We start from the raw sequence: 25,848 nt of genomic DNA, 5'->3' as shown, positions 1-25,848 counted from the left end.
TGAAGCTCTCTTCTGACTGAACCTTCGGAGGGTCATTGGCCGGTACCCCACTGGTTCCCTTTGATTGGTTCTTCTCTTTTGTTCTTCAGGTACACTCATTAACACGTGTGTGGACGATCAACTCACTGACGATTTTTGTGCATCATCATTAAACATCAAACCCCATTCAAAAATCCTTCAAGAGCTTTTCAATAAACCTATTTTACTGCTCAATCTTTTGAAGATCCTGCATCAAGTTGGCATCAAAGCCTTCTTAAGCTTCTTTCGTGTGTCAAATTGGAATTAGAGTGCACTAAAGTTTTTGTCCTGCATCAGTGGGTGACCAAGATAATTGGGCCTTGACCCTGTAAGAAACTATGACCTGAAAACTCATTCCATTTGGTAGTGGACTGAAAATGTATTTGAGCTCACAAATACACTGATACTAGCAGAGGGCACACAGTTAAAGAGGGGTTTAGCATCTTTTGATGGAGAGATATGTAGAAGCCTTACTTTTGAAAGAGAAAAAAAGAAGGCATGTGTCAGAGGCAAAGACACTGAATAGAAAATCCTCAGTTTTACTTATATTTTATGTGATATAAGCTGAAACCATATTGCCCAAGTTGAATTCTCTTGGAAATCCACAGCAGTCTCATTTTAAGCATGTGCCTGCATGATTTAAATAAACTAATCTTGTTTCTGCTTTATCTGTGGATCCTAGTTGCAAACATAATCTTCTTGTGAAACTGTATTAATACTTATGGCTATTACTATAACGAAATGAGTCCATCCCTATCTTCCTTTTTGTACTCCTCTATGTAAGTTTCTTGAATTTTCTCCAATTATGACTTGCTAGCATCTTCATCTTAAAATCAGAAAATGTTAAACTAGTTTTTTGTTCTAAATCCTATTTAACATCTTTCTGTCTTTGAGAATGTCGCTTAATCCTCACTCATCTGAGATGGATTTTTGCTGAGTACAATGCCAATGGCTAAGAAATGGAGGCTCTTGGGAAGTAAACAATTGCATCCACTCCTTAAGAGTGTTTTTAGTGGCATGATGATTGGATATTTTGCACCAATACACAGGCATACTTACTGGCCCTGCCAGCATTTTTGAGCAGTTTAAAGAAATAGGAACTGCAGACTGGCCCTTGTTCTTGATGATGAAAAGATAATAAATTTGTTTGAGATAGATATTAGGGAGAGAAAACTGGAGTTTCCTATCCATAGTCTATCAATCTCCCTGTTTCTGTTCCCCTCTTCCCCCTTCTGTACTTTTTTGGATGCCAAATGACATTATTACCTCAAATTTCTTTCAGTTTCTGTTTGCTCTTTTTTTTCCCTCTAGTTTTGTGATGCCAAATGGTAGTAATGACCTCAGTTGGGGGAAAAGTATTATTAGAGATGAAACGGGAGTACAGGAGCACTGCTAATGTACTCAAAAGGCAGGTATATTAGCAGGACCTATTATCAAATCATGCCTTTATAAATGGGCATCTGGAAATTGATGCTGAGCTGAGTGCTTCCCATTTTGTCTTCATATTTTTTGTGCATAATCACTATTATTTCTTGTCTACAGTGATCATGATGAAAGCATTGCTGAAAAGTTCTTTTATTTCCAGAGTTCTCAGGTTCAGGTCACTGCCATTTCTGAATGTGTATACCCTCGAAGTCCAGCTATGGCTCTTGGTTTAACTTCAGCATTATCTCTTATGATTGCTCAAATAATTATAAATGTTTCAACTGGATGTATTTGTTGCAAAAGAAATCCTCATCTTTCTAACTCTAATTGGACTGTAGCGCTGATCTGCTTTGTTGATTCCTGGTATGTTTCATTCACTACTTGCAGATAAAACTTTCATTCCTGTTTGATTGATTTTTGCCTTATCCTTTGAAAACTTCTTGTTAATGAGGACTATTAGTGTCTGAATTAAGATGGTTATGATCTATAAAGCATCAATACTGACATGAGACACAGATGCATGCAATGTGTATATGGATATAGTATAATATGATAAAGTAACTATAATCCATGTTTTAGTTTTCTTAAATATGGTAAAAAATACACAATTCATAAATACGTCCAACATAAAGTTAAATCAATTTTTATTGAGTCATACTTCTTGCTTATAACGTTTCTTTTTCATATTGCCGCCTTCTAAAATATGAATGGTTGCTTAGAATTCTCACTTGTTGAATCAACACGTGTGTTACATTTTTTTCCTGCTAAATGTAAGGCTTTTCTTATACTGGGTTTAGTAACCCTTCAACTCCCATGTGCCCCTTTTGTGACCAACCTGTTAAGAGCACAAAGAAATGTGGCTTGTTTATTATTTTTTAGGTGCCAAAACCCGGACTTCAAGGATTGGATTGAAGTAGATTGACAAATTGATGTTTTAAGTTGCTACATTTTTTATTGGGAAAGTTACATAGATCCCTTACTTTTAGTAGGGTGGTTTCAAATTAGAATCACTGAATCAGAGTTCATAAATCCTCTCATATTATATTTTCAAAATCGTTGTAAACCCTCAATGGTGTCTATCGACTACATGTAATGAAAATTTAGTAAACTGCATTTGAGACTTATCTGGATACTAAAAGACCTTTCATGTGGAACACAAGCAGTATTTTTACTAGTTTTACCACAATCCCCATTTTCTCCCTTCTTTTTACAGCATGCATAATTAGCTCACCATGTACTGTTGCCTTCTGTTTTTGCTGATTCCTTTTTATTTTTTGAGTGTGCGTGTGTTGTTTTGTTTTGTTTTTTGCTTTTCATTTGGTATTGGTTTCCAATTGATTTAGTCTATTTGACACCTGAGTAGGTTTACATTTGTCATAGCGTTTCTTCTGTTGCTTACCGGTGTTGCACTCAATGATCAAAATGGTGACGAAAGTGCGTACTTCAACTACTATTGCTATGTTGTGAAACCCGGAGTCTTTGCTGGAGGTGCCATGTTGTCCCTGTGGTTTGGGTCAGGTGCAAAAACATTCCCTGGGATTTCAATTCTTCTTTTTAACTCTCTGTGGTTTCCATAGGTCAGACATGGCCTGTGCCAAAAAAAAAAAAAAAAGAACAAGAAAAAGGAAGAAGATGAAGATGATGACAGAGATTCACAAGGGGAGAGAAATGTTGTTTTGCTGCAAAAGAGGACCCTCTGTCACGGTGGCTTGTTATTATGGTGACTGTGCTAGCTGTAGCCTGTAGGCGGCAGATCTCCATAAAATTACAAGAGAGAGAAATAGAAACTGATCTTTTTTTCTTTTTTTTTTTGGTGTCTAGTCTAGAGATAGAAAGAAACTGATTCATTCTCTAAAGAAGAAAGAAAGAAGTGTGGCTATAAATGGGGGTATGTGGGATAATTAATTAAGAGTTTTTTTTTTTGAATGAACGTGTTGATAGATTGCCATGTTGTGGCCATGCAGCAAATATCTTTCCTTTTGTTTTGACCATATTGCTTAGGCTAGCTTTTTAACTTCATTTTAAATTTGTCTTTTATAAGTTAACTTTTTATTATTATTTTTCATTATTTAAGTAGACGATAGATACATATATATTTAGTGATAAGACTTTAATATGTTTATAAAAGAAATTTTAACAATTATTTAAAAATAAATAATATTTTTGTTATAAAACAAATTCTGTAAACTTTGAAATTATATATTTATTTATATACATGTGTGTGTTTGTGTATATAATTAGTTAATATTTGTATTCCCATCGTACTTGTGTCCTACTTTTTTAAAAAATTGTTGTGTTGCCATACCATATTCGCACCCGCACCCGTATCCTTGCAAGTGCTTCCTATCCCAGAGGTCAATTTGGCAGATGAAACCCTGGAGGGTGTTTTTGCATCTAACCCAAACCCTAGAGGGTGTTTCTGCATTTTGGCCTAAAAGAAATAGTTAAAGCTTTCCTTGAGACATGCAAAACATGTTGCCTTTTTTTAGTTGGTCCTCTTAACTCTTAAGCTTACATGTATTCATTCATAAAATGAAAGAATTTTCTGTTTGTAAATCGTCCAAGACAAATTTCCAATTCTAATCAACTAGACATGTTAATCGATCATGTATGCTTCAATTATTAGATATTAACTATGAATCTCTCTTCGCTGCTTCACTGTTTCAATGAGGGATACTTGTCCACTTTGGCAATTGTTGGTTTTTAAACATCTCATTTAGCTGGAATCAAGATCCTGTCATCAAATCTTAAATTATGCTGATCATGGTGCAATCTTGTGGATTCCTTTGGTTCAAAGACATACATAGTGTCACTTCTTTTATTGACTACATGCCAAACCCAACCCCCCCCCCCCCCCCCCCCCCCAAAAAAAAAAAACACACACACAAGAAGAAAGTTGGGAATCTTAATGATTGCTGTTCTGCAACACTGTTTGTTTATATCCGTAAAGATTTCTTTATTGGAGAATGAACATACAGCCTACTTTAGCTTGTCTTATCTTAGAAGCATAAAATTTACCGGATCTGCAACTTTTGTTATGCCTTTGGTACAATACTTACATTGTGGTTTGCCTTTTGGGGTCTCATTGTAACACAATATTAGGAGCTCTTCTGTTCCTATGCACTAAGTTCATAAAACTTGGTGTTTCTACTTTTAGAGATCCTGTTAACTGTGGTCTGATATAAATTTCAATTATTTTTGGTTTTTTTTTTTTTTTTTTTTTTTTTTTTGTTGTGTAATTCAACTTGCTGAAATAATTCTGAAGATGTCTTTTAATGTTGTTTGACTAGTCAAGTCAATTATCAAACTTGATTAATCCTATCAACTGTAATATATATATATATATATATATATGTATAAATTAACGAGCTTGCAGCCCATACCTCGTACATGGATTTTTTCAGTTATGTCAAATTATATACTTGATACTTCTATACATCTCATTTTAAGTATATATCTTAGTAAATAGTAATATGACATCAACTCAACCAAAATCTGTTGATTAATGTCTTCAATTCCAGATCAAATACAGTATATAGAAAAAGTTTTAAATAAATTAGAATGGGTATGAGTAACAATTGCTGGCCATATATATGAACAATGTAATAAATTAATGTAATGAGGGTGACGTGGAATGTTCTTGGCAGACCCCTTTTGAAGATATAAGAGGCGAGGAAAGGCTGGTTCTAGCGCTAAGTGGTAATTTGGGAATTTTTAGATGATGGAGAGTGTGGGGCCTTGCTTAGCTAGATTGAGTTGAATCAAGTCTTATTTTGTTGTTTATCTAGGCTAGAGCTAGATTGCTTCTGGCTCAATTTATTTATTTATTTTTTTAAGTTTTACCAAATTAAGAATATTCTGGTAATTTCTAGATTTTTTGCAAATGGGCTAAAAATGGGTTATATTTGAGGTCCATGAGTCTTGTTTTAAGTTTTAGAATCCCTTTCAGTTTGGTTTTAGTCCTTTAGTTGTTATTGTAAATTTTTTTTGGGAATCCTAGTCTTTATTGAATAAGAATTAGGAATAGTTTCTTTGAAGGCTTTATGTAAACTTTCAAAATTCATAATACAATTAAATAAATTTTCATTAGCTTTTCTCAATTTTTGAGTCAGTGATTGCCTCTTTTGTAGGTGATTACCTAGGAAATCTGATGCAAGAAGAATGAAGACAATTTTATTTTAATCTAGTTAAAAAAAAAAAAAAAAATTAGTAGTCAATTGCAGTTCTACTAGTGGTCCATTTGAATTTTATTCTAGGTGTTATTAGCTAATTAGGTTATTATTATTTTATTTATTTTCCTAGAATAAAGTTTATTTTTATAATTCAGTAATTGAGATTTGACCTAATAAGCCAATTAGGTTTAGGGTTTAGTCCAAGTATTAAGTATGCTATCATACTTCTATGGAGACAAGTTTCTTACAAATAAAATTTCAATTGAAATTTTTCCAATGGTTTTGTGCTAACTCTTGCTAACCCTAGGCACTTATTCCTAGGTTTTAACTTTTTATGTATTTTTTCTATTCTGCAAATTGCTTTTGTATTGCGCCACATCAAAACCTAGGTATGGTTGCCTAGTGGTCTACCCTTTTTTCTTTTTTTCCCTCCTTCATTTCACTATTTTATTACCAAACAGCCGTCAAATTCCTTCAAGAATCAATTTAGTTATGCCTTACCCTTGAATTTAAACATCAAACCCCATTCAAAAATCCTTCAAGAGCTTTTCAATAAACCTATTTTACTGCTCAATCTTTTGAAGATCCTGCATCAAGTTGGCATCAAAGCCTTCTTAAGCTTCTTTCGTGTGTCAAAATGGAATTAGAGTCCACTAAAGTTGTTGTCCTGCATCAGTGGGTGACCAAGATAATTGGGTCTTGAACCTTTAAGAAACTATGACCTGAAAACTCATTCCATTTGGTAGTGGACTAAAAATGTATTTGAGTTCACAAATACACTGATACTAGCAGAGGGCACAAACAGTTAAAGTGGGGTATAGCATCTTTTGATGGAGAGATATGTCGAAGCCTTACTTTTGAAAGAGAAAAAAAGAAGGCATGTGTCAGAGGCAAAGACACTGAATAGAAAATCCTCAGTTTTACTTATATTTTATCTGATATAAGCTGAAACCATATTGCCCAAGTTGGATTCTCTTGGAAATCCACAGCAGTCTCATTTTAAGCATGTGCCTGCATGATTTATATAAACTAATCTTGTTTCTGCTTTGTCTGTGGATCCTAGTTGCAAACATAAACTTATTGTGAAACTGTATTAATACTTATGGCTATTACTATAACGAAATGAGTCCATCCCTATCTTCCTTTTTGTACTCCTCTATGTAAGTTTCTGGAATTTTCTCCATTTATGACCTGCTAGCATCTTTAGCTTAAAATCAGAAAATGCTAAACTAGTTTTTCTTTCTAAATCCTAGTTAACATCTTTCTGTCTTTGAGAATGTTGCTTAATCCTCACTCATCTGAGATGGATTTTTGCTGGTTACGATGCCAATGGCTAAGAGATGGTGGCTCTTGGGAAGTAAACAATTGCATCCACTCCTTAAGAGTGCATATTTTGCACCAATACACAGGCATACTTGCTGGCCCTGCCAGCATTTTTGAGCAGTTTACTGAAATAGGAACTGCAGAGTGGCCCTTGTTCTTGATGATGAAAGGATAATAAATTTGTATGAGATAGATATTAGGGAGAGAAAACTGGAGTTTCCTATCCACAGTCTATCAATCTCCCTGTTTCTCTCCCCCTCTTCCCCCTTCTGTACTTTTTTCGGATACCAAATGACATTATTACCTCAAATTTCTTTCAGTTTCTGTTTGCTCTTTTTTTTCCCTCTAGTTTTGTGATGCCAAATGGTAGTAATCCCCTCATTTGGGGGAAAAGTATTATTAGAGATGAAACGGGAGTACAGGAGCACTGCTAATGTTCTCAAAAGGCAGGTAAATTAGCAGGACCTTTTATCAAATCATGCCTGCATAAATGGGCATCTGGAAATTGATGCTGAGTGCCTCCCATTTTGTCTTCAGATTTTTTGTGCATAATCACTATTATTCCTTGTCTACAGTGATCATGATGAAAGCATTGCTGAAATGTTCTTTTATTTCCAGAGTTCTCAGGTTCAGGTCACTGCTATTTCTGAATGTGTATACCCTCGAAGTCCAGCTATGGCTCTTGGTTTAACTTCAGCATTATCTCTTATGATTGCTCAAATAATTATAAATGTTTCAACTGGGTGTATTTGTTGCAAAAGAAATCCTCATCCTTCTAACTCTAATTGGACTGTAGCGCTGATCTGCTTTGTTGTTTCCTGGTATGTTTCATTCACTACTTGCTGATAAAACTTTCATTCCTGTTTGATTGATTTTTTCCTTATCCTTTGAAAACTTATTGTTAATGAGGACTATTAGTGTCTGAATTAAGATGGTTATGATCTACAAAGCATCAATACTGACATGATACACAGATGCAATATGTATATGGATATGGTATAATATGATAATTCTTGAAATACTAGGATACTAGTTAAGCTAGGATACATTAATTAAATGGTCGATAAATATACACTTGTGTGTCTAGAAGATTAATAACAAGTCTCAAATAAGTTTAAAAAATGGTTAGAGTCATGGTTAAGTGATTAAATTTATGCTTTCCTATTAACTTAAGCTTTTGAATAAGTGGTAGTTCATCACATATATAATCTAATATTCAAGCAACAATAGAGAGTAATGAAGCACATATTTAGTTTGAGTTTGACATCCTCTATTTTCTGATGGTTTATCTGCTAAAATGTGAGAAAAAAGTGGCTTTAAGCAAATAAGTTAGTTTATTTTTGAAAAAGCTAGTTCATTTGCTAAAAGGTGAGACGAGGATTTAAGAAAATAAAATTGCTTAGAAAAGAGGATACCAACCGCACTCTTAAGAGTATAAAGTAACTATAATCCATGTTTTAGTTTTCTTAAATATGGTAAAAAATACACAATTCATAAATATGTCCAACATAAAGTCAAATCAATTTTTATTGAGTCATACTTCTTGCTTATAACGTTTCTTTTTTCGTATTGCCGCCTTCTAAAATATGAATGTGTGCTTAGAATTCTCACTTGCTGAATCAACACGTGTGCTACATTTTTTTCCTGCTAAATGTAAGACTTTTCTTATAGTCATGTGTGTTCTGTTTTTCCTCAACTGGGTTTAGTGACCCTTCAGCTCCCATGTGCCCCTTTTGTGACCAACCTGTTAAGAGTACAAAGAAATGTGGCTTGTTTATTATTTTTCGGGTGCCAAAACCCGGACTTCAAGGAGTGCATTGAAGTAGATTGACAAATTGACGTTTTAAGTTGCTACATTTTTTATTGGGAAAATTACATAGATCCCTTACTTTTAGTAGGGTGGTTTCAAATTAGAATCACTGAATCAGAGTTCTTAATTCCTCTCGTATTATATTTTCAAAATCGTTGTAAACCCTCAATGGTGTCTATTGACTACATTTAATGGAAATTTAGTAAACTGCATTTGAGACCTTTCTGGATACTAAAAGACCTTTCATGTGGAACACAAGAAGTATTTTTACTACTTGTACCACAATCTCCATTTTCTGCCTTCTTTTTACAGCATCCATAATTATTTCACCATTTACTGTTGCCTTTCGTTTTTGTTGATTCCTTGTTTTTTTTGGGTGTGTGCGTGTTGTTTTGTTTTGTTTTTTGCAGTTCATTTGGTATTGGTTTCCAATTGATTTAGTCTATTTGACACTTGAGTAGGTTTACATTTGTCATAGCGTTTCTTCTGTTGCTTACCGGTGCTGCACTCAATGATCAACATGGTGACGAAAGTGCGTACTTCAACTACTATTGCTATGTTGTGAAACCCGGAGTCTTTGCTGGAGGTGCCATGTTGTCCCTTGCAAGTGTGGCTCTTGGTATTATCTATTATCTCACCTTAACTTCGGCAAAGAACGGTGACAGTCTATGGGGCAATCCTTCTACTCCTAATCAAGGAGGCATAGCTATGGGACAGCCTCAGATCCCACCAGGGCTGGCACAGAGCAGTACTCAAGATCCTGTTTTTGTACATGAAGACACATATATCAGACGACAATTTACATGATTGGTAATTTTGTGTTCTTTCCCAGTTGATAATATGCTTCAATCAGTTTTAAAAAGAGGATGATCGTGTTGGCTCACTGGGAAACGGGGGTATTTTCAAGTTTTAATCATATTCTGCTGTTTGCTAGCACCAGTAAATTCTTTGCACTTGTCTTTTCCTAGGATGCATATGTAATCTGAAAGATTCTCTATTGTTATGAGTTGGATGGGTTATTGTTAAAGATGTGAAATATCAAATATGCCTTTTGGACCATAATAGTGATAATTTCCCATATATAAAGCGTGCCACATTGATGGATGAGACTAATTTAGACACAATTCAATGGAAATGAAACAACCTTTAGGGGTTTCAATTCCTTGACAGGTTCGGCTTTGATAGGAAAAACTGATTGATTTGTTGAGTGAGAGAGAAGAGAAGTGTACGAGAGAATCGGGGCTTTCCAGCTCAGGTTATGAAGAAAGGCTTCAACTCCTTTCTCCTCCGCACCAGCCACCTCCACGTCGAGCTCTTCTTCCACAGTGGTGACATTCTCAATCGATCTCTCGCTCACTCTGTCTTCTCTCTTTGATCCACAATACCATAGCTTTTGCAGTTTGGGAGGAGATTTTAATTGGACTGATGGTTTTTATTTAGTGATTGTGTTTGTGGATGATAATGCCAAGATTTGGAAGGAAAATTAGTGAACTATAAGTTCTTTTTCTTCTCTATTATTATTATTATTATTATTTTATTCTGTTCGTTTTCCGGGAAAGTTTGCTGGATTTTTTTGATGTTCTTCCGTTTATTTCCATTAATTTGATAGAAACTTTCAAAATAATTTTTTTTCAAGGAAATTAATCTTTATTAATTTTTTGTTTTTATTTTTTAAGGGAAGGTCAAAACTAACGGTAATTCTTTAATGGGAGTGACAGAAAACTTTAATTGAATAAACTTGAAAATTTAAAAAATCAATTTAACAAAAGTGAGGTTAGATAACTAAAATGAATTTTGGTGAGATTTAGAGAGTATATTTAGCATTTTTAGCCTAATTATTTTAATATATTAATTAATATGAAAATAAATAAATTCTTCAACTGAATTGGTCAAATTTAGAGGATATGTTTTGCATTTTAACATAATTATTTTAATAAATTAATTAATATAAGAATAAATAAATTATAATGTAAAAATTAGCAATCTTTAAACATTAGGTAGATATTCTCCTATTATTTTAGATGTTTTAACAAATTTATACTCCTAACAATATTTGAAAAAGCTCATTATATTAATACTAGCATTTAAGTTCGTGCGTTGCACGTGTTTAGAGGCTCTTTAATATTTTTTTTATATAGCAATGAATTTCTTATATAAAAATAAGATGAATGTGAGGGGGAAAAAATGCTAAATTTTGAGAATGCTTTTAGTTTTTTATTTTTAATTTTTTTTTAAACATTGGGAGTATTTTAATTTTATTCAGATGAAAAATGAATAAAAAAGGATAAATTTTTATAAGTGAAGGAAAACAAAAAAGGATAAATTTTAGGAATTCTCCTTTTAAAATCAAAATGAAATATGTTAATTGACATTTATGACTTTATTTCTAAGAAAAGTTATCTTTCATTAATGTGAGTATTTTTGAACAACATAAAAGTTCAGTTCAAAAGGTGGAATTCTCTTATATATAGTATAGAAAAACCTTCTCCCCGTGTGTGTGTTAAAAATACTTAGTATTCTTAAAAGAAAATACAGTGGGTTAATCCTACATTGGAAAATGAGTGTGAGTTTAAGAGGTTTAAAGCCTGTACTGTGTATCCAAAAGTTATGCCAATTTGGATATACACCACTGTAAATTTCTTTAAAAAACATTCTCTTCTCTCTCTGTGGAAAGTAAATTTCTGTAAAAAAACTTCTCCCCTCTCCACGTGTGTCTGTTTAAAAAACTTCTCCCCTCTCCGTGGATCTGCAAATGCGTATCCAAACGAATACTTAGTATTCTAAAAAAAAAAGTATATAAATTTAAAAATTATATTGTAAATGTAGGTAGGAACTTTTTTTTTTTTTTTTTTTTTCCATAGATAAACGTAGAACTGTAGGTACATTTTAAAAATTTCAAACAAAAATAAAAGAAATCATTTAAAAAAATTAAAAAAAAATACTAATATTAATTAAAAAAAAAAAAAAAAAACCCTGGTTACCCAAAAGTCAAACCCCTAAAATTTGACACTACAACACTTCGGTTTCTCATTGACTCAATCACTTTCCCTCTCTCTTTCTCTACTTGCTTTCCCTTCCCAGTAACTTTATCCAAAATAGAAAACAACTCTATCTCTCTAACCAAACTAAACCCCAAGATCTAGGCTTTCCCAACAAAACTTACTGCGGGCTATTTTTTTGGAGATTTTTTTGGGGAAAAAAAATTTGAAGTTCAATAGTTGAACCTTGCCATTTATAATATGATATAATTAATACGAATTTGGTACATTAGTATCATACGATTCATGAACACTTTCAATATAAATGCTTTTATAATACAACTACTTGCTAACCTGTGCGATACACGAAAAAGTTATTTATATAATGAAATCTAAGAAATTTAGAAATAGAAAATTGGGCCAATAATATGCATATTATAGCTATTTTGCTAGTTAGCATTTAAAAAAAAAAAAAACTGAACTATCATAATTAAATAAAATACAATGGGAAGAAATATTTAGGGTATCTTTGGTAACTATTTTTCCCTTTATTTTCTGTTTTCAAAAACAATTTTCTATTTTTAAGACTAAAAAACTTGTTTGGCAACCCAAAATGGACAGAAAACAAAAACTGTTCTTGATGGGATTGACGAGATCACCACTCCTAGACGAAGCCACTGAAAATGTCGAGGTCATCTTGACAGACGGAGCAACCAATCATCACTGACGAGAATATGGAAGTCATTCAATGTAGTCAGTAAATGACTCGAGCAGTTACAAAGTCAGCTACGCAGGTCGTTGGGAGCCCATTAAAGCCCACATTACAAAGAATAAGGCGTTACAACAAGTGAACAAATTAATTCAACAAAAATCCTATTCAAAAACAAAAAAATAGAAATAAAAATACATAATCATTCAAACTTGTAACTTGTTCAATCCGTTAAATAAAAATACTCGTTAATTTCCTTTTTTCCTTAAAAAAATGGATAACAAGTGAAATACCGTGGTCATGAGTTCTCCTTGATGAAGCCGGCAACTATACTATCTTTAGCTTTGCAGTCACAACAATTTTTCTCTCTTTAGTAACTCAGGTCAATTGTAACAAGTATTATTTCTCTCTCTCTCTCTCTCTCCATTTTTTTCTTCTCTATTATCATTTCATACTATCTCACTTCTCAATTTCCGTTTTATCTCTTATCAATTCTTTTTTTTTTTTTTCCTTTTTCTCTTTGTTAGTAGAAGGAAATTGTAATGGTTTATTTATTTGCATTTTTTTGTGACGTTAATATATTTAAGTTATCTCTTTATTAAATTTTATATCATTTAAGTGTTTTAGTGACCATTCTAAAAAAATATTTCTAGAGCCGTCATTGATTATAAAAAATATTAAATTAGTATAAATTTTTTATAATTATTTTAAAACAATAAAATCATTTTTTGAAAAAATAAATTTAAATAAGAACAGATATAAGTTTAATTTTAGAAAAAAAAACTAAACAATTTTTTTCCTCAATTTCTCTTACTTACCAACCAAAAAACTAAAATAAAATACACACCACAAAGACAAAAAACAAATTTTTCTTATCACCAACCAAATAGAACAAATGACTAAAAAAACTAAAATAAAATTTTCTTTTACTTGCTTAGATTTTCTCCCTTACCACGGAAGTTCATGGCCATGGTAAAGGTGAAACTTGATTTTATGTGATACTTGAGGGTTTCAAACTTTTTTCTAATTGTCATGGAAAATTTACAGGGTAGTCAAACAAACTCAACTAGAAAAACAACTTTACTGTCAACACAGAAAATGAAAATCACGCCCAAACTCACAAGTCACAACCATACTCTCAAATAATCCAAGTTATTTGGGCTATAGTCTATAAACTTAAAAGGCACATAAAATCAAGGTTCACCTTTACCAGGGCCATGGAATCATCTTCCTTGTCCTGGCTTGTTTGGTTAAGGAGAAAATGTGAGTAAGTGAAAGAATTTTTTATTTTAATCATTTGTATCTACATATTGGTGAGAATAAAATTGTATATGGTAATGTTTTATTCACAATAAATTTTAGGTGACAAGTTATTACTAATAAGTAAAAAAAATGATTTTATTGGTGGGTTTAAATTAAAACTAATGACAATTTTTTTAAGAAAAAAAAATCAATAAAAATTTATCAACTACGATTTGTTAAAAAAAAAAAAAGTATTGTAGACGTAATGTTACTAAATTCTATATTATTTTTGGTGGTTTATTTGTTTTAATCTGTGAGCAAGTATGATAAATTGGAGGAAAAATTGTATTTTAATTTGTTTCTAAAAAGGACGAAAAAGCTTAATGGAAGGACTAGCTAACAAGGTTGTGACGCCAAGGCTATGACGTCATGTTTATGTTTACTCTTTTGGTGTAAATGCTCTTTTCGTCCCTACATTTTGGGGTCATTTCTATTTTGGACCCTACATTTCTATTTTACCACTTTTAGTCCTAAATCTAATTAACACTTGTTATTTAAGTCCTTTCCGTCAGCCAATAGACGGAAATGGCTGACGTGGCTAACGGACTGATTAAAATATTAATGAAAATCCACCGTTGCTCTCGTCTCCCATGCCACCTGGGTTTCCCGCCCCATTTTTCGTACGTGACCCTCACTTACCCCCCAAATCAGTACCAGAAACTCAAAATCCCCCAAATCAATACCAGAAACCCTAAACTCCCAAAATTCAAGCTTCGACCTCTACCCACACAGCTAATACTCATCTCCCAAAACCATGATCAAAACAAACAATCTTCGAAGCCCAATGGAAGCAAGCTGTTCAACAAGTTCCAGTGTTAGGAGGAGAGCACCAATGACGTGCTACTATAATAAAAAAACCTATCCTAGATGTGGCGTGGACTGAAGACAACCCTGGCAGAAGGTTCTATGGTTGTCCAAACTACTAGGTATGTCAATATCAGTAAAATTTTTGAGTGGGTTTTAGTTGATTTCAGTGTGTTGTTTTGGATTTCCATTTTTCATTTTTCAGAGCATTATATGTGTTTCAGCTGGGGCAAAAGTGTAGGTTCTTCCAATGGCGTGATGATGAGATATGTGAACGTGGTAAGGTGCTTATCCCACAGCAAAGGCAAAGGATCACCAAACTTGAGGCTGAGCTTGCAGACTGCAAGAAGAGAGAGAAGTTTTTAGTTGTAGTTGTGGCATTGTTAGTGATGATATTTGCAGTTCTATGTTTGCTTAGGTAGGGGGTGGGAATAACTTGTGTGGGTTGCTGTACTTGTTAGTGCATGTAGGGTTGCAGTGTTTATGTATGGAGGGTTGGCAGTGTGCTCTATTTTGGTAGGATTAGTTATTAGTAATGACACACATTTGCTGCTTATTTTGTACTCCCTCTGTTGAGAAATAAATGAATACCTTTCTCATTCAATTCAATGTGTGGATGTGTGGATTGGAAATGTCCCTGTTGAACCAAGTAGTAGATTTCCAAGTGCATGCAACAAATAAAACTGGTAACAGATAACATATTCCAAGAAAGCACTATACTACACATATAAAACAAGATAGAAGGAAACAACAAACTCAATCTTGAAATCCAGACATCTTAAATAACATACTGCCAAACTTAACCCAGACATAGTTATCATTAAAAAAAGCAAAAGTATGTTTAAATAACAAAAGGGCATTGTTCAACTGTCAATCTTAACCCAAACAGCAGGGCATTGTTTAAGTAATATCAATTATACAAAATAAGGGCTTGGCTATAATTATACAAAACACAAGCCATTCATCAAAAGATATAAAATGACAAGCTATTCATTTTTTTCTTGGATCATGCATTGATGACTGACTTCCATCAAACTTGATAGCCCCCATGTATCTAGATGCATTCTTGGAAGCATTCAGGGTCTCTGATGTGACCATCCTTTTCCTCCTCAGTCTTGGAATTGGACTGCTGCCTAAGTTGGGTGGTTCAATTGGATTGGATGATCCTGTGGGGGTCTGGTGTGCACTTGGACTGGAGTTGTGCATGCTAGACCGGGGTGGTGGAAAACGTATGGCAGTGCTGTGCATGCTAGTCTGGAATGGTGCACTTGGGTTGGATGAGAAGTGCATGCTGGTCTAGTATGGTGCACTTGGACTGGATGAGAAGTGCATGCTGGTCTGGAATGGTGCACTTGGGCTGGATAAGAAGTGCATGCTGGTTTGGTATGTTGTACATGGCCTAGAAGAGCTTGTCCATGGCTGAGGAAATGTACAAGGAGTGAAGGTATGCATGCTGGACTAAAATGATGGCAATGGCTGAGGTGGTGCACTAGGAGTGAAGGTGTGCATGGTGGACTGGGATGATACAAATGGCTGAGGTGGTGCAAATGGGATGGCTGAGCTTGGTTGAGCTTGAGCTTGTCCTGTTGGCTGATTGATGTTGGAATAGTTTCTGCATCTGCTGGTCTACAAACAAGAAATCCACATTTATTGACATGTAATATGTAAAAACTCTCACACATTTACTTGACAGATATGGTAGAATGTTACCTTTTTAGCTGCACTAGTTCTGTTTGTGGTGCCTGGTAGGGAAGAGTTTCCTCCAACCTCACCCTTGCAAGTTCTTTTAATGTGTCCTATTTTACCACAGGTCCTACATTATTTGGAAATACCAGCTCTCCTACCTGCTGCTTCACCAGCCTCCCTTGTCCTCTTCTTCTTGGGCCTGCCAGGTGGTCTTCTTTTAATAGAAGGTTGAACAGGTTGGACACTACTGGGCCTCCACATATTCTGCCCATTGATAGGTGCAATTACTAGCTCATAACAGGCCTTATATGTAGAGACATGAAAACACCTATGCACATACTGCTCAACATCTTGCCTATTGAAGAATATGCAGGAAATTGCATGGGCACATGGTATGCCAGTCGTATTCCATTTCCTGCAACTACAATTTCTTTTTTCCATGTCCACAGTGAAGCTTTGCAGTCCACTTTTAACCTCAAACTGTTTATGACCTGCCCAACAAGGAAACCACCTGCTGCTTGCAATCTTTTCCCTACGCAACCTTTTAAGCACTTTAGGGCATATCTCTGATTCCACTCTCATGATCTTTTGTCTGTTATCTTGAAACCTGGTCATAAGATATAACCTGATGGACTTCAGCTGCAATCACACACAAAATGTTAATCAAACAATGTACCAAATAATATATCTGACTAACTGTTACTCAAAGGCTTAGATTCATACAATAGTAATTATAGGCTTAGATCTAAACTTCAGAATCTTGCTGTTAAAATTCTCACACATGTTGTTCAGCACTGTATCACTCAATCCATCCTCACTGAACATGTGTCTGGCCCATATGGTGGTTGAATGATCTTGCAACCAACTATGTGCATCCTCATCAATTCCCTTCAGTTCATCCATCAGCCTATCAAACCCAACTTTATAAGTAGTTTTGGCTGCTTTCCAAAACAACTCTCTGGTCAGAACACCAAGATGATTCTCCCTGAGATTATTGTAGAGGTGTCTGCAGTAGATCCTATGCTCATATTGTGGCTAATTATCAATGAAGGTCTGCACCAACCCCTGTGAGTACAACAAGTGCAATTGTGGTATTAGTAACTCTCTAATCACAACAAGTGTAATAGATATGGTAATAAACATATATACCTTCTGCTGGTCTGATATAAATGTCCATCTTGTGTTCTGACCTATGTCTGCAAGTAGCAAATTTATGAACCATGTCCAGGAGTCTTTAGTTTCAGCCTCTACTACAGCATACGCAAGTGGGAAGTACTCTTCATTAGGGTCTCTAGCAATTGCTGTGATTAATTGCCCACCTGACTTAGTCTTCAAATGACAGGCATCCAAACCAATTATTGGCCTGCAGCCAGCCATAAACCCTTTCTTACAACCCTCCAGGCATATATACAACCTCTCAAAATATGGAATCCCACAAATCAGGTCCATCTCAGCAGCCAAATCACCTTCATTGAAGGTGTGTACCTTCATAAGTATGGTACTGCCAGGGCTAGCCCTCCTCAACTCTTCACAATACTCCCAAAGTTGATTGTACTGCTGCGTGTGAGTCCCATCAACATATTCTCTTGCCTTCTCCCTAGTCCTGCTGGCTTTTCCTGGAGTTATGTTTAGTGTAAACTTCTCATGTACAGCATCTTGGATGTCTTTTAGTTTCATGTTAGGTTGTCTTCTCACCCTCTTCATCAATTTCCTCCTAATGTATGAAGAAGTGCACCTTAGATTCTTAAAACTCCCAGTGCATGTGTGTTCTAGGTTCAGTGTTCTCAATTGGTAGCTTTTCTCTCTTGGCACCTTTGCTAGATACGCCACAAACTTGCAGTTTTCCTGGCAAACTGCTCTTACCCTCTGCAAATCATTTTTTACAAACCTAATCCCCCAGCCACCATGAACTACATAATCAGTTATAGCTTCTTTGAATTGCTTAGGTGTTGTGAACAACATTTCTTTCTCAAATCTGATATGTTCAGCCTTAGCAACTGGCTTAAACACTGGGAAAGTCCTCTTTTGTCCCCTTCCCTTTCCCACAGGTGTTTTTAGTTCATCCTTAGAGCTATCAGTATCATCCCCAATATCATCATCAAATGATGATTCCTCAAGACTGTGCAGCTCCTCACTCTCATAATCAGAGTTTATTACACCAGCACCCATTTGTACTGGTTCAGTAAGATCCTCATCAGAACCATCCCAACTATCACTGCTGTCCTCCACAAACTCCCTCTCCTCAGGATTCACTACATCTTCATCCTCTAAGCCACTTCCTTCACCATCACCTCCTCCACTGTCACTACTATCAACTACATCCTTGTCCTCAGATGGGTGCTGAGTCATAGGTTCCTTACCTGCTCTCCTAGAATACACCTCTGCAGCATCAACCTCAACAACATCATCATTATCAACCTCCTCAGCATCTACTTCAATGTGATCCTCATTATTATCCTTATTATAACTGTTATTATCCTCATCATTACTGCCACATCCTAAAGGGTTTTGCTCCACTGTCAATGGCTGCACATCTGCCCCAACATGCTCACCTTCATCTACTAGTATAGGATTATCCACAAGGTGCTCTAAAACACACATGAATTTCTTCATGACTAATCACTAAATCTGTCATAAACATGGCATCATCATCATCAACTATCAAATGGAAATTAGCTCTCTCTAAATCACTACCAGGCATTTTATACCAAATCCTGGTCACAGAGGTGTACCCAAACTCCCTGCATGTACCCTCAATCTCTGTCTTGGACCACCTATCAGGGTCACAATTATCCACTATATCCACTTTACCTCCCACATATTTTCGAGGGTCATCAGTAAAATACTCACCATGATGCACAGACAAACTAAATAGCTCACACATGCTGCATGCAAAACACATATAAACCATTGGTTAACAAAACAACACTCATTACTTATTAGTTAAATAATACTGACTACATTCCAAAATAGTACTCATTAGTTAACAAAATATCACATAGTAATTATTTCCCAACTCAGCACTCATCATTCCACAATCTACCTCAGCTGTTTTGAATTATATAATATGGTAATGCACATTATCTTCAACAGGGGAGTAGGGGGACCACGTTGGAAAGCACAAACAAACACATATTAAACAGTAATGTCATAAGCATTTTGTCCTACAGCAGAAACACATTGGAAGCGAAAATGAAACACATACCCATACAAGGACCAACAAACAGTCAAAAGTAACTAAACAAATATAATAAAGTCAAAACCCAAACAATGAATATACAAAAACAACATTGTGGCCCCCATGCATAATATAAAGCTAGTTATATATAAAGACATATACAGAGAGAGAGAGCTAATACCGGTGTGTTTGGTCTCTATCTCACAGAGATAGAGATCTCACTGCTTTTCTTTTCTCTGCTATTCGAAGAAAAATGGGTTTGGGTATATATATATTTCTAGGGTTGTTTGTCTGTGATGGTGGTTTGATGGCTATCTCAAATAGGGAGAGAAGGTGGACTGATTTGGTTTGGGGGTTCACAGAAAGAGAAGGTAGACTAATTTGGTTTAGGGGAAGGTGGACCGATTTTGGGTTTCTGGTACTGATTTGGGGGGTAGTGAGGGTCACGTGTGAAAAATGGGGCGGGAAACCCAAGTGGCATGGGTGACGAGAGCCACGGTGGATTTTTATTAATATTTTAATCAGTCCGTTAGCCACGTCAGCCATTTCCGTCTGTTGGCTGACGAAAAGGACTTAAATAACAAGCTTTAATTGGATTTAGGACTAAAAGTGGTAAAATAGAAATGTAGGGACCAAAATAGAAATGACCCCCAAAATGTAGGGACCAAAAGAGCATTTACGCCTACTCTTTTTTGTAAATAAACAAACGTGTCCTACTATCCTGAATTGATTAATATATATATATATATATATATATATTCTGTACAGAATTGGCCTTTTTTTTACTGTTCTCTTCCATAATTGCTTCACATCTATCAATTCTCAACCTCATCTATTCAAAGTGAAAACGTCATTCTTGCCGCCTTCATTGTGGTTGAATTATGATGATGAATATAATTAAAACTCAATAAATATAAGAATTTGAAATACAATTTCTATGCGCATCTTTGGTGTGGTGATCACTCCACATGTATAAGTGCTTATGGGGTGTGGGGGCAAGGGTCAAGGTTCAAGTCTCCAAGAGGGGAGAGCTTCACACATATATACGCTTAGATTACTCTAGAGTAGAAATTTTATTTTGTATTAAAAAAAAAATGCAATTACTATTAGGCTAAAATGTTATTTTGATTTCTAAACTTTATCAAAAAAAATTTAAGGCTAAATTACAAAGTACACCCCTAATGTTTGGGGGTAATTGGATTTTACACCTTAATGTTTCGAAACTTTGATTTTACACCCCAACGTTTGGTTCCGTTAGCAAATCACACCCCTCGGTTAGTTTTTGCTGTTAACTGCCAAGTCATCTTGCTGACGTGTTTTTTTTTTTTTTTTTGTTGCCAAATAAGCTCAAAACGACACAGTTGCAAGGGAAATGATGCGATGACTAGGCACATGCTAAACGGAACCGTTTTGCCCAAAGAGGAAGCAAACAAAATCTCAAAATCCTAAATCTAAACCCACGCACCAGCCCTTAGCTCCCTAACCCACGAACTTATCCCCACCAAACTCCTCAAATCTCACACTCCTCTTCTTTGTCCTCAAATCCTAACCTCACACCTCTTCTTTTGCCACAAAGTACACCCTTAACGTTTGGGGGTGATTGGATTTTACACCCTAACATTTCGAAACTTTGATTTTACACCCCAACGTTTGGTTCCGTTAGCAAATCACACCCCCCAGTTAGTTTTTGCTGTTAACTGCCAAGTCATCTTGCTGACGTATTTTTTTTTCTTTTTTTTTTTCTCCAAATAAGCTCAAAACGACACAGTTGCAAGGGAAATGATGTGATGACTAGGTACATGCTAAATGGCACTATTTTGCCCAAAGAGGAAGCAGACAAAATCTCAAAATCCTAAATCTAAACCCACGTGATGGTTTCTAGACCCCTTAAAAACACAATTGGATTAACCTAGGTAATTAGCCAAGTTTTTACTTAGTCCAATTTAACAAAACTAGGTTATTACAATCAAAACAATCATATCATGCAAATCAGCAGAAGGATAAATAACACAAAGATATGATCACTCAGGAAACCAAACCGGTAAAAACCTGGGGAGGATTTAACCTAACTATCCTCAAGGTAAACCTGAATCTACTATCTTGAAAGAATCGAAGTTCATACAATAAGACTTACAAGCCCCCACGCTCGACTTCTTATTGCTACACACCAGTAGAACTTACTGACACGACCACGTGTAAGCTCAGAATCCACGGACTCCTTCTTTCTTGGATTCACCACCAGATACAAGCACACCTACTTGTGCTTCTTTAAACTTCAATGGTAGCAACTGAGTTGATCATCAAGGTGTAGATAATATCTCCTCCTTGAAAACCCTAAGTTTGTGTAAAGGAAAGCTCCTCTAGATCTCACAAGAGATTTACACAAACAACAATATAAACAACACTAAAACGTGGCTAGGGTTTGCCTTTTATACTTAGGACAAATTAGAAAACCCTAAACATTTTAAACAAACTAGGGCTGCGTTGGAAATCTGCAGAAAAACGCATTCTGCCCAAGATTCGATCGATCGAGCCTAAAAGCTTCGATCGATCGAGCCAGGCCGAAATGCACAGTAACTTCTGCATTAGCTCGATTCCAACTTTACATAAAAGATACAACTTTGAGCAAGACTAAAACACTACTAACTATATTGTTTTGACCATAGTTTGCCAACAATACAGATTAGAATTCTAAATACATAAAAACCTAAGTCTTTAGAACCTAACACCACACACCAACCCTTAGCTCCCTAACCCACGAACTTATCCCCACCAGACTCCTCAAATCTCACACTCCTCTTCTCCACACTCCGCTTTTTCCTCCTCAAATCCCAACCTCACACCTCTTCTTTTGCCACAAAGTACACCCCTAACGTTTGGGGTGATTGGATTTTACACCCTAACGTTTCGAAACTTTGATTTTACACCCTAACGTTTGGTTCCGTTAGCAAATTACACCCCTCGGTTAGTTTTTGTTGTTATCTGCCAATTCATCTTGCTGACGTTTTTTTTTTTTTTTTTTTTTTTGCCAAATAAGCTCAAAACGACACAGTTGCAAGGGAAATGATGTGATGACTAGGCATATGCTAAACGGCACCGTTTTTCCCAAAGAGGAAGCAGAAAAAAATCTCAAAATCCTAAATCTAAACCCACACACCAGCCCTTAGCTCCCTAACCCACGAACTTATCCCCATCAGACTCCTCAAATCTCACACTCCTCTTTTCCACACTCCTCTTCTTCGTCCTCAAATCCTAACCTCACACCTCTTCTTTTGCCACAATCCCCACCAGATCCCTTCTCACGAAACCAACCACATCACCACCACCTTGCTCCAAATCCCACTCCAACACTTTCCTAAACTACTCTTGCCTCTTCACCCAAAACCCATTTCTCTCCATCCCTTATCTCTCTCTCCTCATCCTCCTCTTCTTCTATATCCTCATCAAAACCGCTCAAGACCACTTCTCCATTGTAACTACCAAGCTAACTAACCAACTAAATCTCTCTCCCACTATTGGTGTTGTTACTCTTTTGGCCTTAGGCAGTGGCGCCCTTGATGTCTTCGCATCAGTCGCCGCGGTCCGAGGAGGCCAGTACCGAACTGGGTTCGGAGCAATACTCTCTGCGGGGACCTTTGTCACTGCTTTTGTTGTTGGTTTCGTGGCAATCTACGCCGCACCCTTTTCGTTGAACCCTGTGACTTTTGTGAGGGACGTGTTGTTTTACTTGGTGGTGGCATTGTTTTTGTTCTATGTGTATCTTAGTGCCAAGATTTTTCTGTGGCAGGCTGTTGGGTTTTATGTGTTTTTTGTTGGGATTGTGTTTTGGATGGATTTTGGATTGGGTGGAGGGAGGAGGAAGATTGAGGCTGAGCTGGGTTTAGATTTAGGATTTTGAGATTTTGTTTGTTTTCTCTTTGGGCAAAACGGTGCCGTTTACCATGTGCCTAGTCATCACATCATTTCCCTTGCAACTGTGTCGTTTTGAGCTTATTTGGCTATAAATAAAAAAAAAAAAATTAAAAAAAAAAAAAAAAACACGTCAGCAAGATGACTTGGTAGTTAACAGCAAAAACTAACCTAGGGTATGATTTGCTAACGGAACCAAACGTTAGGGTGTAAAATCAAAATTTCAAAATGTTGAGGTATAAAATCCAATCACCCTCAAATGTTAAGGGTGTACTTTGTAATTTAGCCAAAATTTAATCTCTAAACTTTAAAACATTTTTTTTTTCTCTAAACTTTAAAACTTTCTTTTTTTCTCTAAACTACTAAGATTTCGTTTTTCATTCCTAAATTGTTGAAAATATTTCACCTTTTGCACTTAAACTTAAAAAAAAAAAAGAAAAAAAGGCGAAAACATCATTTCGGTCTCTACATTTTAGAGTCCCAGTCAATTTGGTCCTTGTTATTTTCAACTTGCAGTCAATTTGGTTCTTACCGTTAACTCACTAAAGGAAAATGTTTATGTGGCCAACGGATTGCACAGTTGGTATACTAGACACTTATGTGGCTACTAAAATAATAATAATAAATATTTTTTAATATTTAAAATTTCCACAACAGCATTTAAATTTTTTTAAAAAAAAATTTCTCAATTTTAAAGATTAAAAACAAAAATATTAATTTCTCAAGACTCTTTTTTTTTTTTTTTTTTTTTTTGGGGCAACTAATTACAAAATTACAAATCAAATTTAACAAAAAAATCAATCCATTTTTGGATTGGAAAAGTTGGATAATCGTGGCAACGTGAAGAAGAAGAATCTGGGTTTTCCTCTAAATCTGGGTTTTCAACTCATTTTGAAGGTAATGGCCACCACTAGTCCATCACCACCATCAACTTCCGGCAACGTTAATGGCAAGAGAGTATTATTACCAACCTCATAGCCACATTCCTCGATGACGTTAATGCAAGAAGATGACAAGCAGACAGAGGTGGTGGTGGTGGTCTGAGAGTGAGTGGCTCTGACAACAATGGCAATGGCGAAGCACAACACAACCAACTTATGGCCCCCATGCAACAAGTGTTTCTCACATTCGCAGAAATTCACAACTATCAAGCCCATCTAACGATTCACAATCCACCATGTTCTCTTTCTTCAACAACACCTAACCCAAGAAGAAGTGTTTGATTTGGGATTTCAAAATGAAGCCAAAACCCAGATTCGGATGAGCAAAATGCAAAACCCAGATATGGCATTTTTTTTTTCCTTTCAAATTTTACCTCTTTTTTTTTCTTAGATGCTGGCGTGAAATTTTTAAAAATCAAATATTATTTATTTTAATAGCCACATAAGCCGTCTAGTGTGCCAACTACACAATCCGTTAGCCACAAACATTTTCTGTTAGTGAGTTAACGATAAGGACTAAATTAAATGTAAATTGAAAATAAAAGTGACCAAATTAACTGCTACAAAAATGTAAGGACTAAATTAACTGTAACCCAAATTATAAGGACCAAAATAGTATTTTCGCTCATTTTCAAATCTAAACTACTAAAGAAAATATCATTAAACTTTTGGTAAGTATAATATAATATTGAGTATGTTTGATAGAGTTGATTTTTTTTTTAATAGAATTTCAACTTATGACACCCGCTTCTGAAAATTGTGTTCTTCATCATTAAATTAAAACATCAATCAGTTTTTGGTGTAGACAGGAATTAAACCTCAAATCTCTTATTCAACCATTAAAGATTTTACCAATTGATCGAACTGAATGCACTAGTATATGTCCACTTGTGTCCACGAAATAAGTAAGAGCAAAATTTTGACCCGATACCTCTCATTTATGTACTGAATTCATTGCAATGATGACAATTCTAACCACCAAGGACAATGGAAATATCAAATGTTGGTTTGGATAGTAGCAAATGGCATCCAGCAAATGAGATGATTTAAATTGTATCTTTGATCTTGACTTTATAGGTCTAAGTCCTTGGAGATATATATATATATATATATTTATATATTGTTTTTTTTTTCCATATCCTGATTAATTAGATATTTTCATTTCCTAATTCATTAGATATGATTTGTTGGGTTTTAAGGAGAAATGAGTGACAACCTTGGATAGCATTGCAATTAACTGTCAATGTTAGTGAGTCCTAAAGAGCAAATTATATCAATACATACCCTGACTCCTTGATGAATAGTTTGTAGGACAGGGTCCTTAAAAGAAAAGTGTTAGGTTCTAAGGAATTAGGAACTAATGTATTAGAACTTCATTTTGTAATGTTGGCAAACCATGATCAAAACATTTTAGTCTTGTTTAGACTTGCTCAAAGTATGTGTTATTATGTAAAGTTGGAATCGAGTTACTGCAGGATTTACTGTGTAAATCTGCCTCGCTCGATCAATCGAGAATTAGACTCGATCGATCGAAAGTCGTGCATATTGTTTTTTCTGCAGAATTTCCAACTTAGCCCAAGCTTATTTGATGTG

The 25,848-nt window shown here is 35.3% G+C and overlaps 2 protein-coding genes across 2 annotated transcripts in view; both read left to right on the top strand.

The window, feature by feature from the left end:
• LOC126700202 (protein MODIFYING WALL LIGNIN-2-like) overlaps positions 1-10,262 on the top strand; it is a 54,350-nt gene extending 44,088 nt beyond the window's left edge. The window contains exons 2-3 of the mRNA XM_050398235.1: positions 7,557-7,759; positions 9,210-10,262. Coding sequence (XP_050254192.1) covers positions 7,557-7,759; positions 9,210-9,555 — 549 coding nt within the window. The 3' untranslated portion in view covers positions 9,556-10,262. The remainder of the gene's footprint in view (positions 1-7,556; positions 7,760-9,209) is intronic.
• A 12,402-nt stretch (positions 10,263-22,664) lies between these two features.
• Positions 22,665-23,335, top strand: LOC126700897 (cation/calcium exchanger 5-like; the record flags this gene model as incomplete). The annotated part of the gene is made up of 1 exon (XM_050399063.1): positions 22,665-23,335. A coding segment is annotated over one exon (639 nt), but the record flags the coding sequence as incomplete, so codon positions are not given.
• Positions 23,336-25,848: the final 2,513 nt, after the last annotated feature.

This window comes from Quercus robur, chromosome 9, assembly GCF_932294415.1.
Source record: "Quercus robur chromosome 9, dhQueRobu3.1, whole genome shotgun sequence".
Lineage (NCBI taxonomy): Eukaryota > Viridiplantae > Streptophyta > Magnoliopsida > Fagales > Fagaceae > Quercus > Quercus robur.
This window is presented reverse-complemented; position numbering and strand designations above follow the sequence as displayed.